Source organism: Babylonia areolata, chromosome 12 (genome assembly GCF_041734735.1).
Source record: "Babylonia areolata isolate BAREFJ2019XMU chromosome 12, ASM4173473v1, whole genome shotgun sequence".
NCBI classification, from domain to species: Eukaryota; Metazoa; Mollusca; class Gastropoda; order Neogastropoda; family Buccinidae; genus Babylonia; species Babylonia areolata.
In genome coordinates, this window is record NC_134887.1 from 41,916,513 (window position 1) to 41,939,012 (window position 22,500).

The 22,500-nt window shown below is 42.4% G+C and overlaps 2 protein-coding genes across 2 annotated transcripts in view; both read left to right on the forward strand.

The window, feature by feature from the left end:
* The window catches only part of LOC143288637 (beta-ureidopropionase-like), a 49,170-nt gene extending 40,987 nt beyond the window's left edge, over window positions 1–8,183 (forward strand). The window contains exons 13-14 of the mRNA XM_076597300.1: window positions 2,378–2,464; window positions 6,339–8,183. Coding sequence (XP_076453415.1) covers window positions 2,378–2,464; window positions 6,339–6,425 — 174 coding nt within the window. The 3' untranslated portion in view covers window positions 6,426–8,183. The remainder of the gene's footprint in view (window positions 1–2,377; window positions 2,465–6,338) is intronic.
* A 9,232-nt stretch (window positions 8,184–17,415) lies between these two features.
* Window positions 17,416–22,500, forward strand: part of LOC143287937 (NADPH oxidase 5-like) — a 36,628-nt gene continuing 31,543 nt past the window's right edge. The window contains exons 1-2 of the mRNA XM_076596180.1: window positions 17,416–17,508; window positions 19,496–19,582. Coding sequence (XP_076452295.1) covers window positions 17,416–17,508; window positions 19,496–19,582 — 180 coding nt within the window. The remainder of the gene's footprint in view (window positions 17,509–19,495; window positions 19,583–22,500) is intronic.

Consider the following 22,500-nt stretch of genomic DNA (forward strand, 5'->3'; position numbering starts at 1 on the left):
TGGTCACTGAACTGAAATGATGGACAAATATGTGTGTTTTTCTTGTTTCTTTGTGTGTGTGTGTGTGTGTGTGTGTGTGTGTGTGTGTGGTTTTACCTGATCCATGAAGCACAGAATGGGAAAAGTAAAATTATGGAGTTCACACAAGCATGGATGAAATAACCTGGTAGCACAATTTGTCATTAAATTTTGAGACGAGCACTCTTCTATTTCTTTGCACACAAACATTGGTTCACACTAGCATTATTCTCTCATCCCCTGGAATTGGTATTAAGCAGACTCCCTTGTGTGGGTATATCCTCTGTCTTTTGACCCACAGAGTATAGGGACTATACCAACTGTGCATTGATCATTAATCCATGTTCACAAACATGCTGACAAGTTTTATTTTAAACAAACTGTTAACAAATACTGATGACAAAATTGCAAACATTCTTCACCTGAAATCCAAGCTGATGTTCAGTGAAATTATATGCTGTGTATATGATATAGTTACAGATTTTCTTGAACAATATTGCTTGTTTGTTTTTTTTCCTCCTAGAGTAAAAGATGAATTATTTGTCAGAAGAGAGAGATTTATGGAGAAAAGAAGAAAAAAAAGAAGATGTATTGAGAAAAGAATGTCCCTCACTCACATCTTGTAAAACAATTTTCTTATTCTTCTTCGTTTGTGGTCTGCAACTCCCACATGTATCCACTCGTTTGTGCACGAGTGGGCTTTTACGTGTTTGACAGTTTTTATCCTGCTACGTAGGCAGCCATACTCTGTTTTCGAGGGTGTGCATGCAGGGTATGTTCTTGTTTCCGTTACCTACCGAATTCTGACATGGATTACAAGATCTTTAATGTGCATATTTTATCTTCTGCATCATGGATGTGTGGTATCATGGTTTTCATTGCGCCAGTGGCCAGATATCGCCGTCTTCAGCTGGAGTTTTCTTTTGGGGTGCCTCGCCCTTAGCTCATGGCCCGTATGTCCTGCCATGTGAGCACAGGGGGATTGTTTCTCCAAGGGTCCCACCCCGGGGCTTGAGGTTATAACGCACCTCTTGACCGCATGATGAACCCGTCATAGGACACATGGGGTATTTCAGTGAGGACAACAGTGCCACCTGTTGACCCACCCCGTCCTGGTAGGAACATCACCTGTTGGTCTGGGACTGCTTATTTGGCCAGGCAAGCCTGACTTACATCGCAGCTAACCCCCATATCTGAGGGCCGTTCCCCCTATCCACCACCCGGGGACCCACCAAGTTGGGGATGGTTATCCCACTACTGAATTGGAAGCAGCCTGGTCCCGGTGTAGGACGCATGCAGCATCCAGGAGGAAGTACTGGCCAACACCGACAGCAGTGGAAGCCAAACTGTACGGCTCCCTGGAGGAGCTGCGACGGACGGCAGCCTTCATTGAGGACACCGGGCTGCTCATCTAATGGGAGGTGATCGAGGAAGAAGAAGATGTTCTGCATGGAGTATACAGACGAAGGGGGATCAGGCTGAAGGAGGTCTGCACATATGTTGACCTGGGAGATCGGAAAAATTTCTGCTCTTTACCCACCAGGCTCCGTTACAAAGATTCGAACACAGAACCCTCAGATAGAAAGTCCAACACTTTAACCACTCGTCTATTGTGCTCGTTAATAAAACAGATCGCTTTTCAGGCTGTCTCTATAATTATGATCAAGCCACTCCATTTCATATTGGTACTGTGAGGATCCACTCCATTTCATATTGGTACTGTGTGGATCCACTCCATTTCATATTGGTATTGTGTGGATCCACTCCATTTCATATTGGTATTGTGTGGATCCACTCCATTTCATATTGGTATTGTGTGGATCCACTCCATTTCATATTGGTATTGTGTGGATCCACTCCATTTCATATTGGTATTGTGTGGATCCACTCCATTTCATATTGGTATTGTGTGGAGCCACTCCATTTCATATTGGTACTGTGTGGATCCACTCCATTTCATATTGGTACTGTGTGGAGCCACTCCATTTCATATTGGTACTGTGTGGATCCACTCCATTTCATATTGGTACTGTGTGGATCCACTCCATTTCATATTGGTATTGTGTGGATCCACTCCATTTCATATTGGTATTGTGTGGAGCCACTCCATTTCATATTGGTATCTGTGGATCTACAACTCTCTTCCATGCATGTTTGTGTGTGCATGCGTAGTGTGTGTGAGTGTGTGTGCACAGTTTGTGTCCGACTGACATTATTGTAAAGTGCATTGAGAGATTTTGAGAGTGTTATATAAGTGTACTATTATTGTTTTTATCATTATTATTATTGTCATGATTGTTATTATTATTATTATCATTATTATTGTTATTATTATTACCACATGCTTGTTGTGTTGCAGGCACTGTCCCGCACCAGAGACGGTCTTCTGGTGACGGAAATGGATCTCAACCTGATCCGCCAGGTTAACGACTTCTGGAACTTTAGGGTGAGTTGATGGCCACAGTGTTTATACTGTTCACTCTCTTTCCCATCTGTTGAAGTGTACTGATGGTAGTGTTGGTGATTCTCTGTCAGCTGATGGCCACAGTGTTTATACTGTTCACTCTTCTCTCTTTCCCATCTGTTGAAGTGTAGTGATGGTAGTGTTGGTGATTCTCTGTCAGCTGATGGCCACAGTGTTTATACTGTTCACTCTCTTTCCCATCTGCTGAAGTGTACTGATGGTAGTGTTGGTGATTCTCTGTCAGCTGATGACCACAGTGTTTATACTGTTCACTCTCTTTCCCATCTGTTGAAGTGTACTGATGGTAGTGTTGGTGATTCTCTGTCAGCTGATGGCCACAGTGTTTATACTGTTCACTCTCTTTCCCATCTGTTGAAGTGTACTGATGGTAGTGTTGGTGATTCTCTGTTAGCTGATGGCCACAGTGTTTATACTGTTCACTCTCTTTCCCATCTGTTGAAGTGTACTGATGGTAGTGTTGGTGATTCTCTGTCAGCTGATGGCCACAGTGTTTATACTGTTCACTCTCTTTTCCGTCTGTTGAAGTGTACTGATGGTAGTGTTGGTGATTCTCTTTCAGCTGATGGCCACAGTGTTTATACTGTTCACTCTCTTTCCCATCTGTTGAAGTGTACTGATGGTAGTGTTGGTGATTCTCTGTCAGCTGATGGCCACAGTGTTTATACTGTTCACTCTCTTTCCCATCTGTTGAAGTGTACTGATGGTAGTGTTGGTGATTCTCTGTCAGCTGATGGCCACAGTGTTTATACTGTTCACTCTCTTTTCCGTCTGTTGAAGTGTACTGATGGTAGTGTTGGTGATTCTCTGTCAGCTGATGGCCACAGTGTTTATACTGTTCACTCTCTTTCCCATCTGTTGAAGTGTACTGATGGTAGTGTTGGTGATTCTCTGTTAGCTGATGGCCACAGTGTTTATACTGTTCACTCTCTTTTCCGTCTGTTGAAGTGTACTGATGGTAGTGTTGGTGATTCTCTGTCAGTTGATGGCCACAGTGTTTATACTGTTCACTCTCTTTCCCATCGAATATCAGGGGGTAGGATGCATGCAAACTTTTATTAGGACATTCAGGCAAAGACTCATTGATGTTAGATGGCAACAGTGGGAAGAACACATAAATTCAAGTAATAGGTTTAGCTTATATGGAAAATTTAAGACACTTCCCACCGTCGAACCTTATATCTTATTGAATATGAATAGACATGTGAGGTATGCGTTGACAAAATTTAGATTGGGGGTGTCGGAAATTGCTGTACATAGTTCCCGATACAGTTACGAGAAAGATGAAATATGCCCATTGTGTAAAGAAGAAACTGAAGATGAAATCCACTTTGTATTACGCTGCCACTGCCTTCACGATTTAAGAACAAAATTTATACCACACATTTATCACGATAGGCAGAACCTGTTTTCGATACAAATGCTCTTTTCATCAAAAAATGAAAGTATAATGATAAATTTATCTCTCTATATATACAAAGCTTTGAAGAGGCGTGAGAACGCAACAGAATTGTTTGATGCCAGAGAGTAATGCAAAGACGAGTGTTTTTTGTTGCTTGTTCGTTTTGTTGTTGTTTTCTCTTGGAATCTGAGTATTTACTTGTTCACGCAATACTTTTGTGTCCGTATGTTATTTGCATGTTAACAATATTCATAACATTATAGAAGGTAGAAAATCATCTTTACTTTTGTTTAACCCCTTCAAATGGGGCAATGGCCTTATATTGAATAAATCGTTCGTTCGTTCGTTCGTTCTCTTTCCCATCTGTTGAAGTGTACTGATGGTAGTGTTGGTGATTCTCTGTCAGCTGATGGCCACAGTGTTTATACTGTTCACTCTCTTTCCCATCTGTTGAAGTGTAGTGATGGTAGTGTTGGTGATTCTCTGTCAGCTGATGGCCACAGTGTTTATACTGTTCACTCTCTTTTCCGTCTGTTGAAGTGTACTGATGGTAGTGTTGGTGATTCTCTGTCAGTTGATGGCCACAGTGTTTATACTGTTCACTCTCTTTCCCATCTGTTGAAGTGTACTGATGGTAGTGTTGGTGATTCTCTGTCAGCTGATGGCCACAGTGTTTATACTGTTCACTCTCTTTCCCATCTGTTGAAGTGTACTGATGGTAGTGTTGGTGATTCTCTGTCAGCTGATGGCCACAGTGTTTATACTGTTCACTCTCTTTTCCGTCTGTTGAAGTGTACTGATGGTAGTGTTGGTGATTCTCTGTCAGTTGATGGCCACAGTGTTTATACTGTTCACTCTCTTTCCCATCTGTTGAAGTGTACTGATGGTAGTGTTGGTGATTCTCTGTCAGCTGATGGCCACAGTGTTTATACTGTTCACTCTCTTTTCCGTCTGTTGAAGTGTACTGATGGTAGTGTTGGTGATTCTCTGTCAGCTGATGGCCACAGTGTTTATACTGTTCACTCTCTTTTCCGTCTGTTGAAGTGTACTGATGGTAGTGTTGGTGATTCTCTGTCAGCTGATGGCCACAGTGTTTATACTGTTCACTCTCTTTTCCGTCTGTTGAAGTGTACTGATGGTAGTGTTGGTGATTCTCTGTCAGCTGATGGCCACAGTGTTTATACTGTTCACTCTCTTTCCCATCTGTTGAAGTGTACTGATGGTAGTGTTGGTGATTCTCTGTCAGCTGATGGCCACAGTGTTTATACTGTTCACTCTCTTTCCCATCTGTTGAAGTGTACTGATGGTAGTGTTGGCGATTCTCTGTTAGCTGATGGCCACTGTTTGTTTTTTTTATATTGTTAGCTGTTCTTTCTTCGGATCTGTTGAAATGTATTGTGCTAGTGGTAGTGTTGGTGATTCTGTGTGAGCTGATGGCCACAGTTTTTATACTGTTAGCTCTGTTTTTCTGATGTTTTTGTTAGCGTATTACTATAAGTGTGTATTTAGTGGGTGCTGTTGTGCAGTGCGTGTGCATGTGTATGTTGGCGTATGAGTGAGTGTTTAATTTCTTATTCCAGTTTTGAAAATTATTTTTTGTTTGTCTTTATTAACCTTTTTATTTTATTTTAGTTAATTTTCTATTCATTACTTCTTTTATTTCCTTTAAAAAAAAAAAAAATCCCTTTCATTCCTGCAGTAGCATTGTGAAGGTTCTCAGGGCCTGCCCACCACTCTTGAGTCAATATGTATGTCAGGCATCTTCCCTCCCCCACCCACCCTGTCCCCCCCAACCCCCCTCAACCCCTCCCCTCCCAAACACACACACAGAGACACACATACACACACATGCACACACACACACACACACACACACACACACACACACCAATAAAATATTAAAATTTTTTTTTAAAGCATATGTGGTGTGGCACACATGGGTCTTGCATCATGTTTCTACACCTTGACACTGAAACTGAAAATGTAGTAGATGACAGTGACGATCAATAGTGATAACTGACAGATGACAGTGACGATCAATAGTGATAACTGACAGATAGACTCATCAGTCATCTGGACATGTATGTTTGTATGGTTGTACTTAGCAGATGTCTTCAACTTTTAACACTTGAGCTGACATTACCAGATGATGGTCATGTGTATTAACGTATGTTGCCATGGCGATAGTGATGATGATGACAATGATGATGACGGTGATGACGATAGTCATGATGATGATGACGACGACGATGATGATGATGGTGATGACGATAGTGATGATGATGATGACGACGACGATGATGATGGTGATGACGATAGTCATGATGATCATGATGACGACGATGGTGATGATGATAGTGATGATGATGATGACGACGATGATGATGGTGATGACGATAGCAATGATGATGATGGTGATGACGATGTTGTTGGCAGATGACTCAGCGTCTGGACATGTATGCGGCGGAGCTGACAGAGGCCGTGAAGCCGGATTACAAGCCTCCGGTGGTGAAGGAGACATAAAACAACCACCCTCCTTCCCTTCCCAACCCCTCCACCCTGTCCTCCCTCTCCTTCCCACCCTCCTCCCCACCCTCCCCCACTTCTCTGCATTTCTCCTCGCTCTGCCCACCACACCACCCTTCCTTCAACTCATCCAAAGACAACAACAACAACAACAAAAAGATTTTATTTCGCCAATATTTAAAAAAAAAACCCACAAGAGTATCGTTCAGCTGGTGTTCATTCATCCACTCGTTCTTTGCACACTCACCAGAATAATTATTGCACAAGTTGCCGCAAGAATACACCAATGAAATCCAGTCCACACACTTCAGTGATTCAGACTGAGAAAAAAAAAGTGTCAGTTGCATGCATGGCAAAATGCTGCACCCATTCGCAGAGCAAGAAACAAATAGCTGAAAGAATGAATAAATAAATAAATAAATAAACAGATAAAAACAGTTTATTTCTTCCATGGTTTGAGTTTGACGGGATAGCACTTGGGGACCAAGAGACAAACATACATCCATAGATAAATACATAAAAACTGCCATTTCTGCCATGGTTTGAGTTTGAAGGAAAAGCACTTGGGGACCAAGAGACAAATGTACGTCAAAAATGAATAGATAGATAGATAAGATAAGATACAAATGTACGTCCATAAATGAATAGATAGATAGATAAAATAAAAACTGCCATTTCTCCCATGGTTTGAGTTTGAAGGAAAGCACAAAGGGAGCAAGAGATGAACATACGTCCACAAGTGAATGAATAGACAAATAAATAAATATATAGATAAATATACAAATAAAAGCTGCCATTTTTTCTATGGTTTGAGTTTGTAGGGAGAACACCAGGGTCCAGAAGACCAGCATTCATCCAAGCGCTGTTTACAGGATGGTGGAGTCATATGCCACAGAGGTACAGCATCACGTACAGCTGATGCAGTTCTTGCGTTGTGATGTCGAGTCATCATTATTGTTGATGGGATAACCTTCACCGTTCCGTTCTTCGTTATATTTGACCCCCTAACATCGTGGGTACTGTCAGACCCATTCTTGCTGAATGAGAAGCCGTTCACCTTATCTGTTCGCTGTTGGTCTTGCCAGACCCATGCTGAATGAGAAGCCGTTCACCTTATCTGTTCGCTGTGGGTCTTGCCAGACCCATGCTGAATGAGAAGCCGTTCACCTTATCTGTTCGCTGTGGGTCTTGCCAGACCCATGCTGAATGAGAAGCCGTTCACCTTATCTGTTCGCTGTGGGTCTTGCCAGACCCATGCTGAATGAGAAGCCGTTCACCTTACCTGTTCGCTGTGGGTCTTGCTGCACCCATGCTGAATGAGAAGCCGTTCACCTTATCTGTTCGCTGTGGGTCTTGCTGCACCCATGCTGAATGAGAAGCCGTTCACCTTACCTGTTCGCTGTGGGTCTTGCTGCACCCATGCTGAATGAGAAGCCGTTCACCTTATCTGTTCGCTGTGGGTCTTGCTGCACCCATGCTGAATGAGAAGCTGTTCACCATATCTGTTCGCTGTGGGTCTTGCCAGACCCATGCTGAATGAGAAGCCGTTCACCTTATCTGTTCGCTGTGGGTCTTGCCAGACCCATGCTGAATGAGAAGCAGTTCACCTTATCTGTTTGCTGTGGGTCTTGCCACACCCATGCTGATGATACTGTCAGCAGTTCGCCCTTTTCTGTCTGCCATGGGTCTGTGGGACCCATATCTTTTTTTTTTTTCTTAATTTTTTTTTCAAATCCATGAAGAAGGATGCACACAAACCCAAGGTTGTCTTCATGAGACATGGCAACAACAGTGACAGATGCGCTTGCAGCCGAGTTTGGGAAAAAGGGGGGAAAGTCAGCAGTGCCCATTTTTTGTGTTGATGTGTTTTGTTCTTTAGAAAGTAAGGGTCTGTGAGACCCACAGGGTCGGAACGGGAGTTGCAGTTTGCAAGAGACGTATGTGTATGTTGTACTCACTGATCAACTGAGACAGAAGAAATGGTGCAGAAACAGTTGCCATGCAGAGTTTAAGGCATACACAAACTCTAGAGTTGATCTAGAACTTCAAAAAAAAAGGGGAAGTAGCTTTAGAATTTTTTTTTTCAAGGCAAAAAATGGCCTGCTTGACCCACAACATAATTATATGTTAATTAGTTGCTAAACTGATAGTTGATTTACGTAATGTGAAACTGACAATCATTGATTGAAGTGAGATGCACCGGTGAAACTGACGATCATTCAATAAAAATGAGGCGAAACTGTCAGTGATTGAAATGAGGTAAAACTGATGATCATTGAAGTAAGGTGAAATTGATCATCACTGATCGTAGTGAGGTGAAACTTACATTCATTGATTGAATTGAGGTGAAACTGATGATCATTGAGTGAATTGAGGTGAAACTGATAATCATTGAGTGAATTGAGGTGAAACTGATAATCATTGAGTGAATTGAGGTGAAACTGATGATCATTGAGTGAATTGAGGTGAAACTGATAATCATTGAGTGAAGGAAAGTTAGAGAGGTGATATTGTTTTTGATTGACGAGTTATTTTCATTGTCTGTACTGATGACAGTAACCCAGTGACGGCTGGTCATTGCGATCTGACACCAGTCAGTCAGTTGCTGACATGTAAATTCTGAGTATCCATTATTAACCAGTGCGATGTTAAACTGATGTTGATTAGTCATGGTGGGGTGACATATCTTTGATCATTGGCTGATGGTATGTTCATTGTGTTGGTCAGCTTGATGGTGACCATTTTCACCCATATGTACTGGTTGGAGGTTTGCCATGTGTATTGTCTGTAACTAGCTTCCATATTAAACAGAGACAGTGTTCATTGAAAAGTGTACTGTGTAGCGTGACAAATTGTCAATAAGTTTTTGTGGATGTTGTTTTGTGGAGTGGTTTTTTTTTTGGTACAATTTTAGCAGTCAGATTTGATATGTATTTTAATGAGCTAATTTGAAAATTGCTGATTGAGAAGGCAATGGTTGTCAGTTTTGATTGATGATTCGTTGAGAATTCAAAGCCTGACCGGCATGCCAGGTTGATGCATAGATATTTTCTTCTTTGTAAACATTCCTGTTGTTTCTTCTTCTTTAATTTAATTTTTTTTTTTTATTGACAATGCACATTCTACATACAACAGGCGGATGACTTTTATTCCATATTTTTCAGAAAATAAAATCAAATCTGTTTTCCAAGAAATCTCCTTTCCATCAGTGTTGTCTGTAACAAAGACTGTTTGTTGACTCCTTTTTTCAAGCAGGAGAACTCCTTACCTGTTTTTCTAGTTCTTTACCGCCCACCATATCCTCTGGCATGTAAGGCAGCATTGAAGAACCATCACTCTTGTCGGTTTTGGGTCAGTGTCTGAATGCTACCCCAAGTGTGCTTCAAAGTCTTGAGGGTTTTTTCAATTCCTGTTTTAAGTGGTTCAGTAATAATTGTTTGTGTGTTCCTCACCTTGTGCATGAAGTCAGGTGACTGTATCAGACCTGATCCATTCCCTTGTGTTTCAGGAGTCTCTTTTATTGTCAGCTTTTTCTTGTTCATAGGAATGTGAAATAGGCAGCTTCTTCTTCAGAAAAGATTGACATGTCCGTTGTGTCACATTTCCATTGAGACTGCAGAATCTGATGTTACGGTGAACATATTAAAGAGAAAGTGCCATTCTATGTTTTTTTGGGGTGGGGGGGTTGTTTTGCTTTTTTGTTTTTGTTTTTGCCTATGCAGCAGTTTGATTTAAGGTGTATACATTGCTGTGCTGTGCAAATGAATATGTAACACTTAAAAAAAAAAAGAATTGCTTGCACTGGGTATATCATAATCATTCCATGATGAATCTTTGCCAGACAAAAATTATGCTTTGGATTTATCTGTAACAGGATTTCAGATTATGGTGGAGGTTTTTCCATTAACTTTTAATCAGTAGACTATGATGAATATCAGTGCATGATATCACTTTGTTATACAGTGTTTATTTTCAATAAAAGATGAGAGAAAAATCAGAACTGTGTGTTTGACTTTATGTTCACCCCTTGCCATGACACATCGAAAGGACATATTTATCTATGGAGTGATGGCCTGGAGGTAACGCGTCCGCCTAGGATGCGACAGAATCTGAGCGTGCTGGTTCGAATCACGGCTCAGCCGCCGATATTTTCTCCCCCTCCACTAGACCTTGAGTGGTGGTCTGGACGCTAGTCATTCGGATGAGACGATAAACCGAGGTTCCGTGTGCAGCATGCACTTAGCGCACGTAAAAGAACCCACGGCAACAAAAGGGTTGTTCCTGGCAAAATTATGTAGAAAAATCCACTTCGATAGGAAAAACAAATAAAACTGCACGCAGGAAAAAATACAAAAAAAAAAGGGTGGCGCTGTAGTGTGGCGACGCGCTCTCCATGGTGAGAGCAGCCCAAATTTCACACAGAGAAATCTGTTGTGATAAAGAGATATACAAATACAAATACAGATTATCCAGAACATGGAGGTTGCGGTTTGATTCCCCATTGACAACACCTTTCTCTCACCTGCACACTACATCACCTACAGTCACACATCTCACGGCCTGACTAAGCGTGTTGGGTTACGTTGCAGGTCAGGCATCTGCTTAGCAGATGTGGTGGAGCGTATATGGATTTGTCCGAACGCAGTGATGAACTGAACTGAACTGAACTGTGACTGACTGGTGTGAAATGCTTTGATTTGTTTCTGTACAAGATTCAGTGCTAAAAAAAAGACATATCTTTGTTGTTGTCATCACCATGATCATTATTATTATCATGATCATTTATATATATATATATATATATATATATATATATGATAGTCAGTCGTGTCCGACTATGACCATCAGAACAGCAGAGGAGGCAACTGCTGTTCCGACTATTTGGGCTAGAATTTAATGATAGTGGAGAGTGTCTTGCCCAAGTTACATCCCCACTCTCTCGGCCAAGAGGGTTTTAGGACAGTCGGCATTAGGATGGTTCCCAAAGGCCAACAAGGCTGCAGCACTAAGAGCCATTGCAATTTTGCCTCCTAGTTTGAGAGTCATAGTCCTTCACAAAAGACTAAGCTGTAAGTGGTTTCCCATTGACTGGAGAAACCATTGATAATATAGCTCTCACTTTGCGTGTTGGCCCAAATGTAAACTACGTCAATCTGTGATATAAGCCGAGTGTTGGGCCTTATTATTATTATTATTACCATTATTATTACAATGTGTGACTTTTGCTCTAGTGAACTCTCTATCTCCTCTCAGCACTCGTTACACTGTTAAGAAGACTTGTGTCTTACGTCATGTGGTCTAAGCGTTGCTTGACAATGGTAAATAAAACATGATCATAACAATAATAATATTATAGATAATACTATAATAATATGGAGTGTTAGTCTAGAGCTAATGCGTCCGCCTAGGAAGCTAGAGGATCTGAGCACACTGGTTCAAATCACACCAGCAGTTGCAAGTATTTTCTCCCCCTCCAGTTGACCTTGAGTGGTGGTCTGGACGCTAGTCATTCGGATGAGACGATGGACCTAGTCCTGTGTGCAGCATGCATTTAGTGCACGTAAAAGAACGCACGGCAACAAAAGGGTTGTCCCTGCCAAAATTCTGTAGAAAAATCCACTTTGATAGGAAAACAAATAAATTGCAGGCAGAAAAAAAACACAAAAATTTGGTGGCGCTGTCAGTGTAGTGACGCGCTCTCCCTGGGGAGAGCAGCTCGAATTTCACACAAAGGAATCTGTTGTGACAAAAAGAGTAATACAAATAGTAGTAGTAGTAATGATATGTTTCTGGGGCTGGCAGATCAAACGCACTCTCTGAAGATGGACATCCTTGCATGATTTCCAGAGCTCTGAAATTTCACCAGGAAGTGTTAACTACAATGTCTGTGGTTAGGATGTTGATGTTTACAATTTTAAAAGCCTCTCAAACTGGCCCTCTTTGACAGCAGTGGGGATGGTCAGTCCATGCAGGAGAGCGGAGAACTGGCCCTCTATGACAGCAGTGGTCAGTCCATGCAGGAGAGCGGAGAACTGGCCCTCTATGACAGTGGGGATGGTCAGTCCATGCAGGAGAGCAGAGAACTGGCCCTCTGACAGCAGTGGTCAGTCCATGCAGGAGAGCAGAGAACTGGCCCTCTATGACAGTGGGGGATGGTCAGTCCATGCAGGAGAGCGGAGAACTGGCCCTCTGACAGCAGTGGTCAGTCCATGCAGGAGAGCAGAGAACTGGCCCTCTATGACAGCAGTGGGGATGGTCAGTCCATGCAGGAGAGCGGAGAACTGGCCCTCTATGACAGCAGTGGGGATGGTCAGTCCATGCAGGAGAGCGGAGAACTGGCCCTCTATGACAGCAGTGGGGATGGTCAGTCCATGCAGGAGAGCAGAGAACTGGCCCTCTATGACAGCAGTGGGGATGGTCAGTCCATGCAGGAGAGCGGAGAACTGGCCCTCTATGACAGCAGTGGGGATGGTCAGTCCATGCAGGAGAGCAGAGAACTGGCCCTCTATGACAGCAGTGGGGATGATGGTCAGTCCATGCAGGAGAGCGGAGAACTGGCCATCTATGACAGCAGTGGTTAGTCCATGCAGGAGAGCGGAGAACTGACCCTCTGACAGCAGTGGGGATGGTCAGTCCATGCAGGAGAGCGGAGAACTGGCCCTCTTTAACAGCAGTGGGGATGGTCAGTCCATGCAGGAGAGCGGAGAACTGACCCTCTGACAGCAGTGGGGATGGTCAGTCCATGCAGGAGAGCGGAGAACTGGCCCTCTGACAGCAGTGGTCAGTCCATGCAGGAGAGCGGAGAACTGGCCCTCTATGACAGCAGTGGGGATGGTCAGTCCAGGAGAGCGGAGAGAGAAACATCCGCAGTGTTCATCTTGGAGCAAAGTCACTTTATATAGGGGTTAATTCTTCTTCTGCCTTTATGGGATGCAACTGCACATCTGTTGTGTGCGTGCGTGTACGCGCGCGCGCGCGCGTGTGTCTGTTTACATTTGTTCGATGATTTATTATTATCATTGTCACTTTTTCCCGCACATTTTATTTTATTTCGTTATCTATCTGCTTACTTTTTATGTTATTCATTTATTTATTCATTTGTTTATTTATTCATCTGTTAAATTTATGATATATCCATTGATTTGTTTATGCTTTTTTCCTTTTTTTTCCCCATCAAGACCTGACTAAGCGGATTGGGTTACGCCATTGGTCAGGCATACATATATGCTTAGCAGATGTTGTGTAGCGTATATGGATTTGTCCGAACGTAGTGACGCCTCCTGGAGGTACTGAAGTGAACTGGGATGCAACTCCCATGTTCTTTTGAATGTACGATGTGTGGGCTTTTTAGATGTGTGACCGTTTTTGCCCCACCATTCAGGCAGTCCAGCTCTGTTTTCGTGGATGTTCATATTGGCGGGTCTGTTCTTGTTTCTGTAAACCATTTCGAACATTGACATTGATTACAGGATATTTATTCGTATTTGATATTCATCATACGTATTCACATGATAGGGTTTCAAGTACCAGCAGTTGTCAAAGGGAGTTAAACAGTTGGGATACTGTGTTTTGAACTGTCTTTTGTGGGTTTGTCTTTGTGTCGTTTTTTGTTGTTTTTGTTTTATTGTTTTGTTTGTTTGTTTGTTTTCTTTTGGGTTTTTGTTGTTGTTGTTTGTTTGTTTGTTTGTTTTTTGTAAATGTGACAGTTTTATGTTCATATCATCATATCGATAGCAAGGCGTGCAGGCCTGACAAGGCCTTTTGCCCGCTTGAAGTGGGGAAGAAAAAGAGAGTCCCCACATATGACAGATGCATTTTTCCAACACTAAGTATGCAATGCTTGAATAATCAAGAAACATCTAGATGAGTTTTGTATTTAAAATTCTGTAAATGAATGTCAAGATGATTTTTAAAAGTATTCACTGTTCCTGCAGAAACGTCTTGTGACAAATTATTCCAAACGTTTGTTACTCTGTTAGTAAAAAAAAAAGAAAAGAAAAAAAGAAAAAAGAAAAAAAGTGCAAATCTGGATGTTTTTACTGAAACTTTTAACAGTTTGTAGGAATGGCCTCATGTAGCAATGTTCTCATTCAATGTAAAACACAGAATTTATAGTTCTGTTGTCATATAATCCATGAGTCATTTTATACGTCTGTTGACGCAGTTGAGCATTTGTACGGTTTGACACACCTGACATGGCCCTGTGCAGTCGACTGGACTATAAGCAACAGATCAGTAGTAAAGAGTGGTAACTCTCCATTCACAAGGTACACAACTTCAAGTCAGTGTTGCTTACGCTACCGATTCAGCTAGCACACAGGTAAATAAAAGGTACATTGGAACAAACCTAGACACTTCCTAAGCAACAAAAACTAAACAAAAACAAAGTACTAGCAGGTCTGCACATGATTGTGATGACCTGGGAGATCGTAAAAATCTCCACCGTTGATTAATCCACCAGAAGGCTTGACCAAGAATCAAACCCAAGACCCTCACGGAGATTGATGAAAGTCCTGCACTTCAGTGGGCTTTTGTGTCTGTCTGTCTGCATGGACTAGTTGACCCATCTGCCTTCAAAGTTCTGTGGGTCAGTTCCGAGCACCCCTCCCCACCCTCACCCCAAAAGGATGCCGGGGGTCTTTCAGTAATCTATAAGTGTTATTTGCCTACATGGCCTTTTTATGTATTTTTGTTTGGCTTTGAAGTTGTTGCTTTTTCAGTCCCCCCCCCCACCTTTTTTTTACGCTTTTTTTTTTGTTGTAATAAGGGGGTGATACCTTAAGTGGAATGGCTGACGTCCTGAGCACAGCCTAGTCCCCCGCCCCCTTTATTGTAAAACGCGTCCCTCTCTGAACAAACTAGGCAGACATGCCTACATACCTATGTGTGAATAGTTTCACTATCGATGCTTTAACTGTGACAAACAAAATCGAAAGTATCTGAACCTATCAGATTGCTAGTGGTGGGACAATTCGTCACCGCTGATTAAAAACAAAACACAACAAAACCATAGAAAAAAAATTCAGAACGTAAAAGGAGGACGGGCGCAGAAGCCGAATGGTCAGAGCATTGGCCTTTCAGTATGAAGGTCCTGGGTTCGATCCCGATGTCAGCACCTATTGTGAACTGATGATGGAAGTCGGGTTTTCCTGTCTCCCAGGTCAACGTGTTGTGTGCGTACTTTAGTCCCCTGAAAATGTGTGTCCACATGCTTCACAAAGACATCAAGTACTCAAGCAACTCCACGTCAATTATGAAAATAATTATTATGGAAACATTAACATCTCCATGCCGCTTGCGTACCTCTGAAAGTGTTGATAACTGCCTCAGTTAACCCATTTCATTCGACTGTGAAACAGAGTGATTATTACCCCAGACAAAATCCTTTTGTAATGGCGAAGTCTGAAAGAGAGGAGTCAGTTTGGCCCGTCAGTTCAGTGTTTCTGAATAGACTGCTGTAAAAATTGGAGTGCATTTTATAAAGTGATGCATTTTATAAAGTGATTACTATCTGTAAATTGAATAAAACCGGTTTGTTCAACGACAGAATAAACAACAGAAGGATATCCACATTTCTTCCCATGTGTTCTTTCCGTTCAGTTTCGTTCCGAAAACGGAAAAATTGTAAGTTGGTTAAATAACATTGTGATATAATTATATATTCTGCATTTCATTCCCTGTTGAATGACGAAAGAAGACCAATCAGAGTGGACGGGAAGAAACGCGGAGTGTATAATTTATTACATTGTTGTTTACAAATTTACAACCTGTCCCGTCTTCTAAACGGAAAAGTACAAGGGGAAGAAATGTGGATTTTGCCAAGACATTGGCAGAACTAATAGCAGGAATCAATACATTAAAAAAAAAAAAAAAAAAAAAATATATATATATATATATATGAGCCTCTTTCCTTATTCTTTGGTCTCCATGAGGACTATAAATAGCTCAGTGGTGAGGGTACCCAGGCCTTGAGGACTATAAATAGCTCAGTGGTGAGGATACCCAGGTCCTGAGGACTATAAATAGCTCAGTGGTGAGGGTACCCAGGCCTTGAGGACTATAAATAGCTCAGTGGTGAGGGTACCCAGGCCTTGAGGACTATAAATAGCTCAGTGGTGAGGGTACCCAGGCCATGAAGACTATAAATAGCTCAGTGGTGAGGGTACCCAGGCCTTGAGGACTATAAATAGTTCAGTGGTGAGGGTACCCAGGCCATGAAGACTATAGATAGTTCAGTGGTGAGGGTACCCAGGCCTTGAGGACTATAAATAGCTCAGTGGTGAGGGTACCCAGGCCTAGAGGACCACCCTCGGACCGCCAGCCAGGACAACACTCCCACAGGACAACAGGACCAACGCCTCGACCACACCACCCATCACGGAAAAGACCACAGCCACAAGGCAAGGCAAGGCAAGGCAAGGCAAGACAAGGCAAGGAGTTTATTTCGTGTGTCCCCTGGGGCATTGAAACATTACATTCGTTCATCATTTACACATATCCTATAAATACAAAAAGAGTGATGTCAGAAACAAGAAGTAGGCTCATTCGTTCAGTCACTTAATATACACATTGACAAGTACTATTTCACTCATAATACAGACAAACAAACAAAAAAACAGCAAAAAATCAGTTTTAAAAATCGTATCAATAGACAAAATATTAGTAAAGAGAGCTGCGAATAGCAGAAACCAAGGATAAGAAACTGTAGGGAGAGCTGGACAGTACAAGGTCTTCAGAGAAGAAGCCCCCCTCAGTGAAGTGTTTCGGCCCTTGACTCCTTTCACTCCAAGGGGACCAGGCTGCACTCAGGTCACTGATGACTACTGGTCTTCAGCAGGTTCGAACCCGCGCCTCCAGGGTGGTCGCCACTTCAGGTCTGTGTTACCTTTCTGGCAGACGTTTTAACTACTGAGCCATTGTACGCCACGAACAACTACCTCAAAGGCAGATCGCCAAGACGTCGTTCAGCTCACCACTACAGATACTCATGTCAGGACTGGACCCCCGCCTCGAGTCACACCACCTTCCACAGAGCAAACCCTCGGCCCCGAACAACTTGACCCAGTTTGAATGCGTCATGGTCATGACAACAGGTCGTTAAAACCTGTAAACTGTGTAGTACTGGATACGTAAGTCACGAGGGGCAGGCATTAACTGCCATTGTCTTCCATAGTTTTCTTCTTTTTTGTTTCGACATAATAAAAAAAATAATAACATGCACTGATGTTTTGGGGTGTGTGTGTGTGTGTGTGTGTGTGTGTGTGTGTGTGTGTGTGTGTACTTCATTTCGACAACTACCATGTATTCCTACGTCATGGTTTACTGATCAAAATGGTAATTAAACTTGACTCTTTCTCTTGAAGAGAATGGTCATGAAATTATGAAGCCGCGTTAACCAAGTGGTAATGCGCCTGATGAAGAAGCAATTGTCCACAGGTTCGATTTTTCACAGCCCACGATTTTTTTCAGTTCCATCCTCCACTAGACCTTGGGTGGTCAGTGTTTTTTCGGACGAGACAATAAACCGAGAGGTCCCATATGCAGCCGTATGCATGTTGCACGTGTAACTTAATTAACCAGTGAGAACAAGAGAGACGTCTCAGTGACAAATTCTGTGGGGAAACTGTTTTTCTTTGGTTGCGAAACACATTGGCAGCCCATATTTGAAGAACAAAAGAAAATATAAAGGAAAGAAAGATATGGGTGGCGCTGAACTATGGCGACGCGTTGTCCCTAGTGTCCATGTAGGCTACATGGTTGGCGGCCTGAACTTCACGCACTGGCAGAGAAGTCTGTGTGGTGTTGATGAAGTATAACTGATAATGTTCAATAACAATACAGTACAGTGCGGTACATCAATACAATTGTCACTGACGTTTCTCCAGCGCTGAAAAAGCATGCTGCACAGAAAGAGGTTACGTGTCGTTTGAGCTGACACGGTCTCACACAAAAGACAAAATGACAGCATGCATTGAAATTGTGGACCTAAGTGAGTGTACGATTTTGAATTCCACGTCATATTCACAGTGATGTATTTTCAGTCGTTACCCGTATCCAGTGGACGAGTGAGAACGGCAGGACTGAGTGGAGGACTCTTTTTGTTATATCATTAGCCCTACAGCTGACATCACCACCACCACCACCACCACAACAACAACAACAACACCAACAACTGAAAACCACCCAAAAAAAGTTGCCTAAGACGTTCATACACCAGACACCTGACAGATGACATCACCAAGACGTTACCGCACCAAGACGTTTCATTAACACTCAAGGGACAGACAGGTGGGGGGGTGGGGGGTGGGGGTTGTATTGTTGTTGGGGAAAACTGGGAACAGAACCATGAAGTGTCTGCCTGCTTGAGGGAACGATAAAGGACTGAGACAGTAATGTCCACCTTGCTCTTTGCTATTGTATGACGGAAGCGTCGGAATGCGACCATTGTAGGTGTACAGTGTCTTTGTGCTCCGTGAGAGGAACCAACCAAGGCTGTAGGTATACTGGAACAACGTTGTATTTCACCCACCTGCATAATCAGGAATTGTCAGGCCTATGTCCACCTTGCTGTTTGTTTACGATAGACGTGTTGGAATGCGACCATTGTAGGTATACGGTGTCTTGCGCCCATGGAAACCCCGACCAAGTCTGCACAACAAACGTTGTATTTCACCCTTAATCAGGAACAGTCAGGCCTCAACCTGCCTCCAGCAACGAAACCATTATTTCCTCCAAGATCCAAGCACTGAACTGCTTCACCCTGCCTTCAGGGCGCAAGCCATGCAACTATAGGTCGTTATTAGACTCGATCTGCCGCTGCTGATTGGGAGGGGCGGGGAGGAGGTGGGGGAGTGGCGAAGAATTTTGTTGGCTCTCTTTCTTTTCCGTCTGTGTCAGCATTGATTGAAACGTAAACGTCAGCCATGGGCAACGGAGCGAAACTCGTTTAAAATTACAGCGTTTCAGCCGATCTTGACGGATTGCTGCTGGCTGGAGGTGAGAGGGCCTGGGGCAAAGGCAGAGCCACAGTGAACGTTCGAAGTGTCGAACCTCTCTGCTCACGTCAGGCACGGGCCTGTGGACGCTGGACGGAGGTGCTGGTGGCTGGACTTGGTAGCAGTGCTCACTGTTCAGGGGCTCAGTGCCAACTGGGGGTAGCCTGCAGTGCACTGTGTGTTTGGTCACCGACTTGGGGTGGTCACTTTGTGAGGAGCTTTGACAAGCGCAGAGACAGAGTGGTTAGTTTTCTTTTTTAGTCTTTCTTTCTTATTTTCGGTCTTTTTTTTGTTGTTGCTTTTCTTTTGCTTTTTATAAGTGTGTGTGTGTGTGTGTGTGTGTGTGTGTGTGTGTGTGTGTGTGTGTGTGTGTGTGTTTTGTTTGTTTTTGTTTTTGTTTATGTTTTTTTGCTTTAGTGTCTGTGTGTGTTTTGACACAGTACAAGAGTGAATGTAGTTTTCCTACCAAGTGCAAGGTGAGTGTTCTTTTATAGGGTGCAACAATGAATAGATTTTGTCTTTATTTCGTTGTTTGCTATGATTCCGATGTTGAATTTAAGGCCAGTGCATTGCAGTGATCCAACCTATGTGAAATGTAATAAATAGGTGTGTTTCAATGTCATTACTGTTGATGTCTTCAAGAACGCCACTGTCGTTATCATTATCGCGATTGTCGTCGCCCCCCCCCCCCCCCCGCCCCCCCCCCCCCCCCTTTTCTCTTTTCTTTTTATCTCTGATTTTTCTCTTAGATTTGCATGGGGGAAAGACAAAACCCCAACTCCAATGACAAATAAATTGTTTAAAAAAATTAAATAATGGGGACTTCCCAAGAAGTGTGTGTGTGTGTGTGTGTGTGGGGGGGGGGGGTGCCAGTCAGTTAGTGTTAAATGACTTGTTGAGGAATTGTTCAAATTTCGTTTCATTTTTTCAGTTCATATATAGTTTTCCAAATCGGTGAGAAAAAAAGAAAAGAAAAGAATGTATGCAACGTTTCTCTTTTTCTCTCTCTCTTTTGATTTATGATATCATTATTATTATCATCTTCTTTTCCTTCTTTTCACAGTGATAGTAGTGGGCCTGTTTTGTTGCCGTGGGTTCTTCAGTTTCCGATCCGGCGCTGCGAGCACAGTTGCTGTCCACAGCACCTGACAGTGATCCGATTCAAAAGACCCAACACCCAGATCACCCGCACTAAAGGCAAGACTTGGCAGCTAGTTTTAAAACAGTTTTATTCTAAATTCTGATTATTATTATGAAAGGTGGGCATTGTTAGGTATCACCCAGGATTCACAAAAATGTAAAAATTTACACTCTTCATGCGCCGGTTGCCATGGAAACGATTCAAAATGGCCGACAAACAAAAATATTTAAAGTTCTATAACTACAAAACTGTTATAAGTACGTCAGTTTTTGTTTTTGATTTGTTATTACTTGAATCCACTTTCTACGTTGGCTTAGCATTATATCTAAAATATTTAATTTTTCAACCTTTTTTATTTTAAAGAAATGACACTTTCTGTTCTTGAATTTTTGAAAGAAACAGCTGTGACAAAAGAACATACACTTTGACTCGGCTATCCTACCATAGAAAGTGAGTTCAGGTGATAACAAATCAAAAACAAAAAGAAAAACTGAAGTACCTATAACAGTTTTGTAGTTATAGAGCTTTAATCTTTTTGTTTGTCAGCAATTTTGAATCGTTTCCATGGCAACTGATGCATGAAGAGTGTATTCTTTTTTCTTTTTCCTTTTTTTTTTTAATACAATTTTGTGAATCCTGGGTGATACCCAACAATATCCACCTATGATAATGATAAGAATTTCGAATAAAACTGTTTTGAAAATAGCTGAAAATGGCTGCCAGGTCTGGCCTTAAAGTATATACTTTAAGTCAACTGGACGAGCAAGAAAAAAATACCGGTTCTGAAAACTGCTGACAAGGCAAATGCTAATAATATCCCGGCACAGGGTAACAATTATCTCAACCTCTCAGTTGACTAAACTAATTTTAGCTTTTCGGTGGCTCCTGATAAAAACAACAACAGCAAAAAACAAAAAAACAAAAAAGAAAAAAAAAGATTTTTTTGTCAAAGTATCAAGGGGATTTTCGCAAAGTGATTAATTCCAGGTCAATGCATGTCACATCCGTCTTAGTAACCCCAGGCCTGAGTTGAGCCGGACAATGAGGTATCCCGAAAAACACCATTGAAACAGTTCTTAGCTGTACTTCTGGTGGAAAGCTGAACAACATCACCCCCAAATGAACAGATTAATCTTATCGGATTCAGAGAACACCACGGGTGAAACGGTCACAACAACTGAACATCAAGCTGGCTTGTAAGATCTGTGCCCATTCAGTAATGTGTCGGGACTGAGCAGAAAAGAATGTACAGGGGGTGGAGGGAGGGGGAACGGATTCGTCCAGAGTAAATTCCTCTTTCTTTGACTTCCTTTTTTTCCCCACCCAGTGCTGTTTTGTTGCTATTGCTTTTTTTAACAATTTTTAAAAAATTCTTTCTTTCTTTCTTTCTTAATAATCAACCGTTGTCATTTAGGAGGGATTAACTTAAAGCTTCATTTCTGAACAGAACCTATGGAGCCACAGCCCTCACGACTCTCTTGAACCAGTATCTGCCCCCCTCGCCCCCCCCCCCTCTCTCTCTCTCTCTGTCTCTGTGTCTCTCTGTCAGTTTCAGTCTTATCGGCTGTAGATCTCGGGTTTGTTTTATCAAGTGTGGTGATTTGAAATTAACAACTACAACGAAATGAAAATAGCACCAGGGTTTCAAGCACTTTCCGTGTGTGTAGCCTTCTGCCTTATGCGACACAGTCACGTTAGGAATCTTTCCTGGTAAAATCTTAACTAAAGATACCGTGATACTAGCTGTTGGTTGACTCAAAAAGTGTTTTATTTGCAAAAATGTCACAATACAAATACAGAAAATTCAGTTGTTGCGCATCCAGAATCGGCCTCTTCTCCCATATGAGGACACATACCGACAGATAAGCCTGTCTGCCTACTCATCCGTTGGTCCGACGGGAGATTCCATCATCAGCAAAAGGTGTCTTGCCCAAGT